The following is a 12,938-nucleotide window of genomic DNA, read 5'->3' on the forward strand; positions in this document are numbered from 1 at the left end:
ATGAGCTTTACAAGTTTGATGAAATTACCTTATCTTTCAGTCTAATACGGCTATTTACGTCTCGTCTTGTGCAGCCAGAATATTCAATCTCGTCAACAATTGGAGAAGTGTGTAACATCACCAGTACCACATACTTATGAGATAGATTATATATATATATATATATATAATCTATCTATCTTGTTATTAGCGCAATGTGACTGCAAAAGAGACAGATTGGAATGTCAATTCTCAAATGAATAGGAAGTCTGACTTAAATACAGTACAAATCTAACTTTTTTGTGTAAAGTAGTGGTGTTTTAAATTGTTAATAAAATATGGGACATGATTGTTTGGTTGTCGGACGCACAATCCGGGACATGTGGTCACCTTAGGAGAGAGCGAGGGAGGGAGGAGAGAGAGAGTGCAGAGACCATAAGAAGAAGCATTAAAGACAGCCTGAGAAGAAAAGAGAGCTTGATGGGGGTTAAGGTAGATTTTGTCCCAGTGTTCCACTAGTGCCCCGGTGTTGTATTGTTTAGTGTAGCGTTCCTCACCCACTCATCCTCCTCCTGTACCAGAACACAGCTCCTCCCACCAACATAACCAACAACAGCAGCATCAACAGTGGGATCACTATGGAGGCAGTACCTGCACATGGACACACAGAAACAGTATACATACACAGTTGGGCAGGAGACTTCAGGTAGCGTCAAGTCGATGTGCAGCCACAATAATATGTGTAAAATGTAGAGCAGCAGATCTTCTTTTTGCAAACCTTCAGAAAAGTTGAGGACAGTTTACTTACGTCCACCAGACTCTGAGGAGTCTACACTAGAGGCCACCACCTCACAGCGATGCCCCACCCAGCCTACAGAACACCTGGGGGGAGAGAGATAGACAGACATGTAACCGCACAGTAACCAGAGGTACTATAATATAAGTATGTGAGAGAGTGCGAGATAGAAAGAGAGAGAACTTACTTGCACTCTGGTAGGTGTGTGCGTGGGTTGACAGAGCACTGTCCATTAGCACAGTATTCATCACATGTGTAGCAGCTGGGCTGGACTCTGCCATTTGTGCAGCTACAGGACACACATAGGTAACAATAGGTTAGGAGGACGTGTGTGTTTGTGAGTGTGAGTGTGACACTTACATGCAGGTGACCTCTCCTGTGGGCTGGAAGGAGTTGGTGGGGATACACTTGCCGTCGCGGCAGTAGTGACACTTGTCCACCTCACAGGTGCTGCCGCTGAACTGGGGTAGACAGCGACACTGGCGCGCCCCGCTGGCACTCTGCAGACAAGTGCCTCCGTTCAGACAGTGGCCCTCGCAGCTACCTACTCACACACACACACACACACATACATGAGAGACAACTATCCGTCTGAGTATAGTGAGAGCAAGGAGTCTTGAGGTGGATATCAAAAGAGTGCCAAGCAGTTAACATTTTGTAGTCCTCCACTACTCTAACTCAGTAGTGTTTGAGTATTATACTGCCAGCTGGTGGCAGTAGAGAGACAGTTTTAAATGTTTTGTGTATTAGGAGCCCGAATTAGCTGTTACACATGCAGCAGCTATTCTTTGTGGGGTCCATGCAAAACATAAAATACATTAACATTTCAGTCATTTAGCAGATGTTCTTATCCAGAGAAATTTACAGTTAGTGCATTCATCTTAAAAGTCCTAAAAAAATGCTCACCTACCCCTAATCATGAAGTAGGATTAAATGCCCACACCAGCTAAAATCATCCCCTTTTTCAGCTGAAAGATGATGCCCATAGCTTACCCTTGATATTGCACAACGATTTAAGTCAATAAATCATCGTTTTAGTCTATGTGTAATATATTGGGTCTATGCCTTGTGTTTCATTATAAGATTAATTAAATTGATATCTGACGAGGGATGGCTTTAGTTCATTTGGAACCACCTGCAAAACATGTACATGTGCGGGCTCATTACTTCCTGTTTACAACCTGGTACTACTGCTTACTGCTGTCTGTAATGCACTTAGTTCGATCTGAAGCTGTTGAATGAGCTGACGGTGAAATGGTGAGTAAGAAAATAGCTAATATTATTATGAACTAATGTCATTCACTTGGCTATAGTAAGCAGCCCGGCAAGGCACATGTTAACCGAACAATGTATCATCACCTAGCTAACATTAGTGACATCAAAAGTGGATGAAGACGTGGAGAGGTGAAATGTCAACACGGCTGTGATACATCGTCGTTTCTGGAGACGTTATGCACGGCAGCGCTAAAGTAGCAGCAAGAGTTGGCCTATGGGTCACTAACTATATATAAGTTTGGCTTGCTAGTTAGCTGTAGTATAGGTGACTGTGCGGTGAAGTTCCTTCAGGAAGTATTCATACCCCTGGACGTATTCCACATTTTGTTTTGTTAAAGTCCAAATTGATTTGTTTTACCCATTTACACACGCCATAATGACAAAGTGAAAACATGTTTTTAGAAATTTTAGCAAATGCATTAAATGAAATACAGAAATACCTAATTTACATAAGTATTCACACCCCTGAGTCAATACATGTTAGAATCACCTTTGGCAGCGATTACAGCTGAGAGTCTCTGGGTAAGTCTCTGAGCTTTGTACACCTGGATTGTACAAGATTCTCTGGTCTGATGAAACCAAGATTGAACTCTTTGGCCTGAATGCCAAGCGTCACGTCTGGAGGAAAACTGATACCATCCCTTCGGTGAAGCATAGTGGTGGCAGCATCATGCTGTGGGGATGTTTTTTAGCGGCAGGCACTGGAAGACTAGTCAGGATGGAGGCAAAGATTAACTGAGCAAAGTACAGAGATCCTTAATGAAAACCTGCTACAGAGCGCTCAGGACCTCAGACTGGGGCGAAGGTTCACCTTCCAACAGGACAATGACCCTAAGCACACAGCCAAGACAACGCAGGAGTGGCTTCGGGACAAGTCTTTGAGTGGTCCAGCCACAGAGCAGACTTGAACCCGATCGAACATCTCTGGAGAGACCTGAAAATAGCTGTGCAGTAACGCTCCCCATCCAACCTGACAGAGCTTGAGAGGATCTTCAGAGAAGAATGGGAGAAACTCCTCAAATACAGGTTTGGCAAGCTTGTAGCGTCATGCCCAAGAAGACTCGAGGCTGTAATCGCTGCCAAAGGTGCTTCAACAAAGTACTGAGTAAAGGGTCTGAATACTTATGTAAATGTGATATTTCCGTTTATTTTTTTAAACCTGTAGAAATATATATCATTTTTTTCACTAAAGTATTGCACTGTCCCTTTACTAGCATCTCCGCTTTGGCAAAAAAAAGGTAGTTGTATAATTAAAAAGAGTATCTTGCAGGATTCAGTCGTTGGAATTTTAAGAGTTGTTGCCCTGTCCCTTTCTCTGCGATTGTCATTCTAATGGAATCCACAAACAACAAAACCCTGTTCTGAAACATTTACATCAAAAATTGCAACGTTATGGGCAAAGACCCAAAACATCCACATCAAATTTCATATTTTTCTTGATCAAATAACATAGAAAACAACCACTTTTTGCCTACAGGTTTGTTCCTGTAGAGTATGAAGAAAAACAATGCACAATACAGTAATTGAGTACATTGAGACATCAAGTGGTTTGTGATGATGTGGCTCAGTTGGTAGAGCATGGTGCTTGCAACGCTAAGGTTATGGGGGACCAGTACGAAAAAGTATGAAAATGTATGCACTCACTACTGTATATTGCTATGGATAAGTGCATCTACTAAAATGTAAAAGGAATGAATAGGCCATTTCAGTTTTAACATAGAAATAAGTTGCATTTGCAAAGTATTTCAAGAAACTAGAAAACATATCAAGCCAGTATTTTAATATAAGTATTATCAGATTGACAGTTTTGTACAGATAATTATCGGACTCAAGTTACAAATGATGGTAAACACTCAAATAGAAATACATTTAGTTAAACCATTTTCACAAAAGTAGTGCATTGATCCTTTACTAGTCCTGTATTAGCGGACCAATATAGACAGAGGTCTGTAGCACGGCATTTTTTGATTTTATTCCTGCATCACCTGCTAATTTCTTGTTGTTTATGTCCCTTTTGTTTATTGTCTATTTAACTTGCTATGGCAATGTAAACATATGTTTCCCATGCCAATAAAGCCCTTTGAATTGAATGGATGGTCCTCTGCCTTGTCCAAGCTAGCTGTGCTGTGCTTCGTAAATTAGCGATTAGCAAAGCTACCCTGACTTTTTAGTGTGTTTACAATTCGCGGAATATGATGGTATGGGCCGTGCACACAGAGGAAGGTGGAGATGTGCATGCCCGATGAATCAATATTTAAGGAGCCATACGTTGCTGTTCGGAGGGTGGAACCAAACAGCAATTGCGCACTAAGACAGGAATTAAGTTGAAATAGTGATGGCAATTTCCTCTGAGAGGTCCTTTAAAACAAAGACCCATTTTTATTATCAAAACCTGCAATGAGTTTGTAGTTGAGGGAGGGTATTTTCTTGCTCCCCATGTCACCGAAAATCTAATAGTGTTTGAAAATAACTGTTTTAAAAATGTAACGTTTGATGCCATCGGGTGTAACTAACTGTATATTGTTTTATAAAAAAAATGAAATGCTAACAGTTAGACAAGAACAGCACAAGACAATATTCAATAAAAAAAGATAAGACAGCGAGACAGACAGCGAGATAGCTGATCCTCAGCACAGGGGCCCCTCAGGGGTGCGTGCTAGGTCCCTCCTGTACTCCCTGTTCACCCATGACTGCACGGCCATGCACGATTCCAACACCATCACCAAGTTTGCCGATGACACAACAGTGGAAGGCCTGATCACCGACAATGATGAGACAGCCTATAGGGAGGTCAGAGACCTGACCATGTGGTGCAAGGACAACAACCTCTCCCTCAACGTGATCAAGACAAAGGAGAGGATTGTGGACTACAGGGAAAAGGAGGACCGAGCACGCCTACCTTTCTCATCGATGGGGCTGTAGTGGATTAGGTTGAGAGCTTCAAGTTCCTTGGCGTCCACATCACCAACAAACTAACACGGTCCAACCAAGACAGTCGTGAAGAGGGCACGACAAAACTTATTCCCCCTTAGGAGACTGAAAAGATTTGTCATCGGTCCTCAGATCCTCAAAAGGATCTACAGCTACACCATGAGAGCATCCTGACGGGTTACATCACTGCCTGGTATGGCAACTGCTTGGCCTCCGACCGCAAGGCAGAGTAGAGGTCGACCGATTAATCGGACTGGCCGATTAATTAGGGCCGATTTCAGGTTTTCATAACAATCGGTAATCGGCATTTTTGGACACCGATCATGGCCGATTACATTGCACTCCACGAGGAGACTGCGTGGCAGGCTGACTACCTGTTATGCGAGTGCAGCAAGGAGCCAAGGTAAGGTGCTAGCTAGCATTAAACGTATCTTATAAAAAACTATCAATCTTAACATAATCACTAGTTAACTACACATGGTTGATGATATTACTAGTTTATCTAGCTTGTCCTGCGTTGCATATAATCAATGCGGTGCCTGTTAATTTATCATTGAATCACAGCCTACTTCGCCAAACGGGTGACTTAACAAGCGCATTCGCAAAAAAAGCACTGTCGTTGCACCAACGTGTACCTAACCATAAACATCAAAGCCTTTCTTAAAATCAATACACAAGTATATATTTTTAAACCTGCATATTTAGTTAATATTGCCTGCTAACATGAATTTCTGGCTCGTTGCGAACTAATTTGCCAGAATTTTACGTAATTATGACATAACTTTGAAGGTTGTGCAACGCAACGGCAATATTTAGACTTATGGATGCCACCCATTAGATAAAATACGGAACGGTTCCGTATTTCACTGAAAGAATAAACGTTTTGTTTTCGAAATGATAGTTTCCGGATTTTACCATATTAATGACCTAAGGCTCGTATTTCTGCGTGCTTATTATATTATAGTTAAGTCTATGATTTGATAGAACAGTCTGAGCGGTGGTGGGCAGCAGCAGGCTTGTAAGCATTCATTCAAACAGCACTTTCCTGCGTTTGCCAGCAACTCTTTGCTGTTTATGACTTCAAGCCTATCAACTCCCGAGATTAGGCTGGCAATACTAAAGTACCAATTAGAACATCCAATAGTCAAATGTATACGAAATAGAAATGGTATAGAGAGAAATAGTCCTATAATAACTACAACCTAAAACTTCTAACCTGGGAATATTGAAGACTCATGTTAAAAGGAACCACCAGCTTTCATATGTTATCATGTTCTGAGCAAGGAACTTAAACGTTAGCTTTTTTACATGGCACATATTGCACTTTTACTTTCTTCTACAACACTTTGTTTTGTCATTATTTAAACCAAATTGAACACGTTTCATTATTTACTGGAGACTAAATTGATTTTATTGATGTATTATATTAAGTTAAAATAAAAGTGTTCATTGAGTATTGTTGTAATTGTCATTATTACAAATATATACATATAAAAATCGGCCGATTAATCGGTAGCGGGTTTTTTTTTTTGGTCCTCCAAGAATCGGTATTGGCGTTGAAAAATCATAATCGGTCGACCTCTACTACAGAGGGTAGTGCGTACGGCCCAGTACATCACTGGGGTCAAGCTTCCTGCCATCCAGAACCTCTATACCAGGCGGTGTCAGAGGAAGGCCCAAAAAATTGTCAGACTCCAGCCACCCTAGTCATAGACTGTTCTCTCTGCTATCGCACGGCAAGCGGTATCAGTGCGCCAAGTCTAGATCCAAGAGGCTTTTAAACAGCTTCTACCCCCAAGCCAAAAGACTCCTGAACATCTATTCAAATGGCTACCAAGACTATATGCATTGCCCCTCCCCCTTTTACGCTGCTGCTACTCTGTGTATTATCTATGCATAGGTCACTTTAACTCTACCTACATGTACATATTACCTCAATTACCTCGACTAACCGGTGCCCCCGCACATTGACTCTGTACCAGTACCCCCTGTATATAGCCTCGCTATTGATATTTTACTGCTGCTCTTTAATTATTTGTTACTTTTATAACTTATTTTTGGGGGGTATTTTTCATAAAACTGCATTGTTGGTTAAGGGCTTGTAAGTAAGCATTTCACTGAAACGTCTACACCTGTTGTATTCGGCACATGTGACTAATGCAATTTGATTTGATCTGACAGACTCACGGTACTGGCACTGGTCTCCCAGGAAGTCAGCAGGGCATCGGCAGGTGGGCTGGTTGCCAGCGTTGACCGTGCAGTTCCCTCCATTTTGACAGTAGTTCTTACAGGTGTGTAGGTTACAGTTGGGACCAGTGAACCCTGTCAGACAGCGACACGTAGGGGAGCCTGAGGAGGGAGAGACAGATGGTCAGACCGAGATGGACAGGACGAGAGAGGAAGTGGAGAGAGAAACTCGGGAGACTTGGCCTCTAACATCAAACTACCGTCAGGACTGCTCATTGAGGGTAAAGTCCTTGACTCAATACACGGCTGTCTAGTTGTATTATTATTATTATTATTATTATTATTATTATATATGTCTCACTGTTCCTGGCTTAATAATGGTCTATTCTAACTCCTCTCAAACAGCCTCCTGTCAGGGTAGTGGTTTTCTGTAGCTCAGTTGGTAGAACATGGTGCTTGCAACGCCAGGATAGTGGGTTTGATTTCCAGGACCACCTACACTTAAAATGTATGCACGCATTACTGTAAGTCGCTATGGAGAAAATCATCTGCTAAGTGGCATATACAGTGCATTTGGAAAGTATTCAGAACCCTTTACTTTTTCCACATTTTCTTACGTTACAGCGTTATTCTAAAATTGATTTAATTTTTTTTGCCCCTGAATCTACACACAATACCCAATATGACAGAGCAAAAACAGGTTTTTAGATTTTTTGCAAATGTATAAAAATAAGAAAAACTGAAATATCACATCTACATAAGTATTCAGACCCTTTACTCAGTACTTTGTTGAAGCACCTTTGGCAGCAATTACAACCGAGTCTTCTTGGATATGATGCTACAAGCTTGGCACACCTGTATTTGGGGAGTTTCTCCCATTCTTCTCTGCAGATCCTCTCAATCTCTGTCAGGTTGGATGGGGAGCGTTGCTGCACAGCTATTTTCAGGTCTCTCCAGAGATGTTCGATCGGGTTCAAGTCAGGGCTCTGGCTGGGCCACTCAAGGACATTCAGAGACTTGTCCCGAAGCCACTCCTGCGTTGTCTTGGCTGTGTGCTTAGGGTCATTGTCTTGTTGGAAGGTGAACCTTCGCCCCAGTCTGAGGTCCTAAGCGCTCTGTAGCAGGTTTTCATCAAGGATCTCTCTGTACTTTGCTCCGTTCATCTTTCCCTCGATCCTGACTCCCAGTCCCTGCTGCTGAAAAACATCCCCACAGCACGATGCTGCCACCACCATGATTCACCGTAGGGATGGTGCCAGGTTTCCTCCAGACGTGACGATTGGCATTCAGGCCAAAGAGTTCAATCTTGGTTTCATCAGACCAGAGAATCTTGTTTCTCATAGTCAGAGTCTTTTAGGTGCCTTTCGGCAAACTCTAAGCGCGCTGTCATTGCTCAGTTTGGTCAGGCGGCCAGTTCTAGGAAGAGTCTTGGTTGTTCCAAACGTCTTCCTTTTAAGAATGATGGAGGCCACTGTGTTCTTGGGGTCCTTCAATACTGCAGAAATGTTTTGGTACCCTTCCCCCAGATCTGTGCCTCGACACAATCCAGTCTTGGAGCTCTACGGAGAATTCCTTTGACCTCATGGCTTGGTTTTTGCTCTGACATGCACTGTCAACAGTGGGACTTTATCTAGACAGGTGTGTGCCTTTCCAAATCATGTCCAATCAATTGAATTTAGCCCAGGTGGACTCCAAGGATGATCAATGGAAACAGGATGCACCTGAGCTCAATTTCGAGTCTCATAGCAAGAGGTCTGAACACTTATGTAAATAAGGTATATGTTTTTTTATTAAAAAAAAAAAACTGTTTTCACTTTGTCATTATGGGGTATTGTGTGTCGATTGATGGAGAAAAAAATGATTTAATCCATTTGAGAATAAGGTCGTAACGTAACAAAATGTGGAAAAAGTCAAGGGTTCTGAATACTTTCTGAAGGCACTGTATATTTACTCTGTATATACTCTGTGTATATACTGTATATAGTGTACTACCTGTAGGAGAGGCTGTACAGGTGCCTCTGTTCTGGCAGTAGTCCCTGCACTGGTCTACCTCACACTTGTCTCCTCCAAAATTGGGCTGGCAGCGACACTTGGGCTGCTTCCTGGCATTGAGGAAACAACTGCCTCCGTTCAGACACTGGACATTACATGTACTACTGGGAGGAGCTGGGGGAGGAGAGGAGAGATGGGGTGAGTGTGTGTATAATTACAGGCAGAGATGAGTGTGGATGTATGAGTGTGTGTACTCAGACAATGCAATACATGTTGAATATAACAGTGTAGGTATAAGGGTGTTAGTGTATACTCACAAATAGGGGAGAGTGTAGGAGTAGAGAGCTCCACACAGGTGCCGTTGTCCAGAGTGTGTCCGTTGGGACAGGTACAGACTGGACCACTGGGGCTCAGCAAACACAACCACTCACACTTCTTCCTGTCACATGGGTTGGCCACTGACAGACAGACAGAGGCACACATTAACCAAGTGATACTGTAAGACTATCCATCTCTACATCATCTGTATCTGATACCAAACACCTATGTATAACTTGAGATCCTTGCAAGCCAGTCAGTTACATTGAGAGAGCAGTTGGATATTAAAGTCTACTAGCAGTATAAAGGGACTGTGAAAGTCAATGCACCAGTATGCATCTACAGTTTATGTATTTCTTAGTGAAGAATATGCATGCATCATGTCCAGTTTGGCCGGCGATGTCCACTCACTCTCTGGCTGTTTGTTGCGGTGGTAGAGCACAATGTCTGTGGCGTGGTTCATTCCTGTGGTCAGGTCCTCCATGAGGCCTTTGCCATACTTGTTGACCCGGAACACAAAGTTGTTGATGTAGGTGACGCCATAGATGTAGTCCTCAAACACGTCAATACTGAACGGGTGGTGGAGCTCTGGAACAAACAAGACCGAACACCACAGCTCAGACCAACTCTTTACCACTTAGATATACTATACACTATGCTAAAATACATGATTTTTCACTTGCTGACGATATCTGCATTTTTTTATTGTTCCGATGTCAGGAGAAGACTTCACATCCACAAATGGGCCCACTTATCTAGATCTTCAGACCCAGACCAGAGCAGGTCACTCAACTGTTCTTTATGCTGGTCACAGCCACCACCGGGTCGCTGCCATTCAATCTCACACTGCCTATCACTGACAGCTTAGCATCGGCCCAGTATAGACGCTCGTTGAAGTAATCCACCGCCAGGCCTGGAGAAAGGGGGAGAGAGAGGGAGGAAGGGGAGAGAGGGAGGAGGGGGAAGGAGGGAGGAGAAAGGGGGAAGGAGGAAGGGGAGAGAGAGGGATGGAGCAGGGAGAGTGAGAGCAGTCATTGAGACATGTCAGTTGAGGCTAAGCCTATTGAGGGAAACAAAGCTCAATACAACACATCCACTAATTTGTGGAAGGATGGAGCTGTCAATCAGCCTGTAAAATGTGTGCGTATTTGTGTGCGTGTTACCTGTGGGCCACTGGATGTTGTCCTGTACCAGTGTCTCTCTCATGGTTCCGTCCATGGCAGCAGTCTCAATCTTGGGGTGGTTTCCCCAGTCAGCCCAGTACATGGTCCTTACGGGTAGACAGGGTCAACAACCGGTTAAATAAATATCTACTTGATGTACAATTGATTTGTCACTGTAAAACTGTTTCTAGCTTGAATTATCATTTAAATACAGTATCAGAATAAAGATGTGTTTGAGTACTCAGGAATTCTCTTCCAGATCCATCCATTTCCACACTCCAGACTGCTCTCCTACCCCCACTGTCCTCCCCTCCTCTCCTCTCCTCAGGCAGACTCACCCTCTCTGGGGGTCCACTACGATGGCATAGGGCTCGTCGATCATGCCGGATACGAGGGTCTTGCGGTGTTGGCCTGATATCTGGGCCACCTCGATCACATCCCGGCCAGAGTCTGTCCAGTAGATGTTCCCTGCCACCCAGTCCACAGCGATGCCACGGGGCATCTTCAGACCGGGGATCTGAACACAAGGAGAGGGGGAGAATGCGGAGTTAAATCATTGTGTGACACAGGGCATGGCACACAAGCAGTCAGACAGAAACAGGGATACAAATGCACACACACACTTACTTTTAAAAACCCAGTTAGGCTACAACTGATATCTGAGCTGAGCAAACACACACATGCGCACACACACACACACACACACACGCGCACACACACACATGCGCACACACACACATGCGCACACACACACGCGCACACACACACACCTCCAGGTTGGTGACTCTGGAGTCACTCTGACGGCGGTGGCGGTTGTTGTTAGGTGAGGAGGATGAGGATGGCAGCTCGTAGGAGGAGATTCTGCCCGTGTGCCAGTTGGTCCAGTAGAAGCGGTTGGTCTTGACGTGCAGGTCCATGGCGTCAATGCGCACGTTGGCATCACCCTGGAAGGCCTGCTCGTAGCGCCAGTTGGGTATGCCAGGGTCCAGGCTGCGGATCTCATTGTCGTCGGCGATGTAGAGCACCTGTCTCAGGTCTGGGAGGACACAGGAAGTGAGATCACAACCTGAGATAGGACATCACCTCTGACTTATGGTTATAGGACTATCACTATACTGTTAGGTTCTGTAAAAACTCTAAATCGGACGACTAGAAAAAGCTCAAACCAAGTTTATTCAACACCTCGGTCAAACAGCCGTTGTAGTGGGCCCCTCTGGCCCCCCATTCCAGAGGTTTCCTCTCACTTCACCTCGAGCCAAATTCCTTGCTCCTCCCTAGTTCCGCAGCTGGCCTGCCTTAAAGACTAACTAAACTGTTGCCCTTTGCCTACCTCCTTAGGAACAGAATATGAACTTTCTGCACTTCCCTTCGTCTCACTCAGTACCTTTACATACACACATTTCCTATCCACCCTTTGTTAACTCGAAATGACACAACGACAAGGTTCCAGTTTAACAAAGTTTACTATACTGTATGAACACACTACAAGGTAGCCATTACACTCACGGCTAGGTCCATCCACGAACTAACTTCCTGCGCAGCCGCACTCTTGACTGAGTGATAGCCCCGTAATAACAGAAATATAGGGATACTTAAAACATGAACTTAACAATCTCCCCCTTTTCTTTAAAGACAAATTAAACATCAACAACATAATTAAATGTCCAAGTATTATTTAAGTTCCCCATTACAAATGGGTTGTGTGACAGTTTTTATTTGTATTACTCAAGCTGCCACTTTCCATTACTGAGAGCCTGTAGGAGCACAAGACCGGATGCTCCCTTTTTAGTCAGACAGTCAGCAAGCTGTTCCTTTGTGGTCGACCACAGAATCCGCTGGATTCTCTGTGCTTGAATAAGTTCCTTGATGCTGCTAATCTCAAGACGAAGTCTTTTCTCTGTGACGGACTTGGTTGACTTCAAAGCATCAACTAATGAGTAGTTGTCAGTGACACAAACTACAGGTAGAATGTGCCGTTTTGTCTCACCAGTGGTAAGCTCTGAGAACAGAGTTGCAAGAAAGATCGCATTGTCAATTCCATCCGCAAGAGCAAGTGTTTCTCCAGCAAGTGTGCTTCGGACAACCCTTCTGATCCTTTTTGACTGCTCTGTTCCCTGCAAAAATGCAGATTTGATGTCTATGGAATTAAGTTTCCATTTTTTCTGGCAGATCACTGACATCAGCAATCTGAGTGACTCTGAGGCGCATGTTGGTGAGTCTTTTGGGAGTTGTTTAGCAGCCAGCTCCTCAAAACCTCTAGCCACTAGACGTGCTTTAGGCACTATTCCAGTTAAGGA

The 12,938-nt window shown here is 43.8% G+C and overlaps 1 protein-coding gene across 4 annotated transcripts in view; it reads right to left on the reverse strand.

Annotated features, from left to right (window-relative positions):
* Positions 1-12,938, reverse strand: part of LOC106583141 (low-density lipoprotein receptor-related protein 1) — a 219,342-nt gene that overhangs the window by 3,369 nt on the left and 203,035 nt on the right. For all 4 annotated transcript variants that reach the window (XM_045705049.1, XM_045705048.1, XM_045705050.1 and 1 more), the window contains exons 75-86: positions 11,412-11,677; positions 10,980-11,158; positions 10,642-10,748; positions 10,272-10,391; positions 9,890-10,066; positions 9,478-9,618; positions 9,161-9,334; positions 7,169-7,330; positions 1,136-1,319; positions 963-1,064; positions 788-861; positions 537-630 (exon numbers count right to left, since the gene is read on the reverse strand). In XM_045705049.1, the coding sequence (XP_045561005.1) occupies positions 537-630; positions 788-861; positions 963-1,064; positions 1,136-1,319; positions 7,169-7,330; positions 9,161-9,334; positions 9,478-9,618; positions 9,890-10,066; positions 10,272-10,391; positions 10,642-10,748; positions 10,980-11,158; positions 11,412-11,677 (1,780 nt within the window). The remainder of the gene's footprint in view (positions 1-536; positions 631-787; positions 862-962; positions 1,065-1,135; positions 1,320-7,168; positions 7,331-9,160; positions 9,335-9,477; positions 9,619-9,889; positions 10,067-10,271; positions 10,392-10,641; positions 10,749-10,979; positions 11,159-11,411; positions 11,678-12,938) is intronic.

Source organism: Salmo salar, chromosome ssa22, assembly GCF_905237065.1.
Source record: "Salmo salar chromosome ssa22, Ssal_v3.1, whole genome shotgun sequence".
NCBI classification, from domain to species: domain Eukaryota; kingdom Metazoa; phylum Chordata; class Actinopteri; order Salmoniformes; family Salmonidae; genus Salmo; species Salmo salar.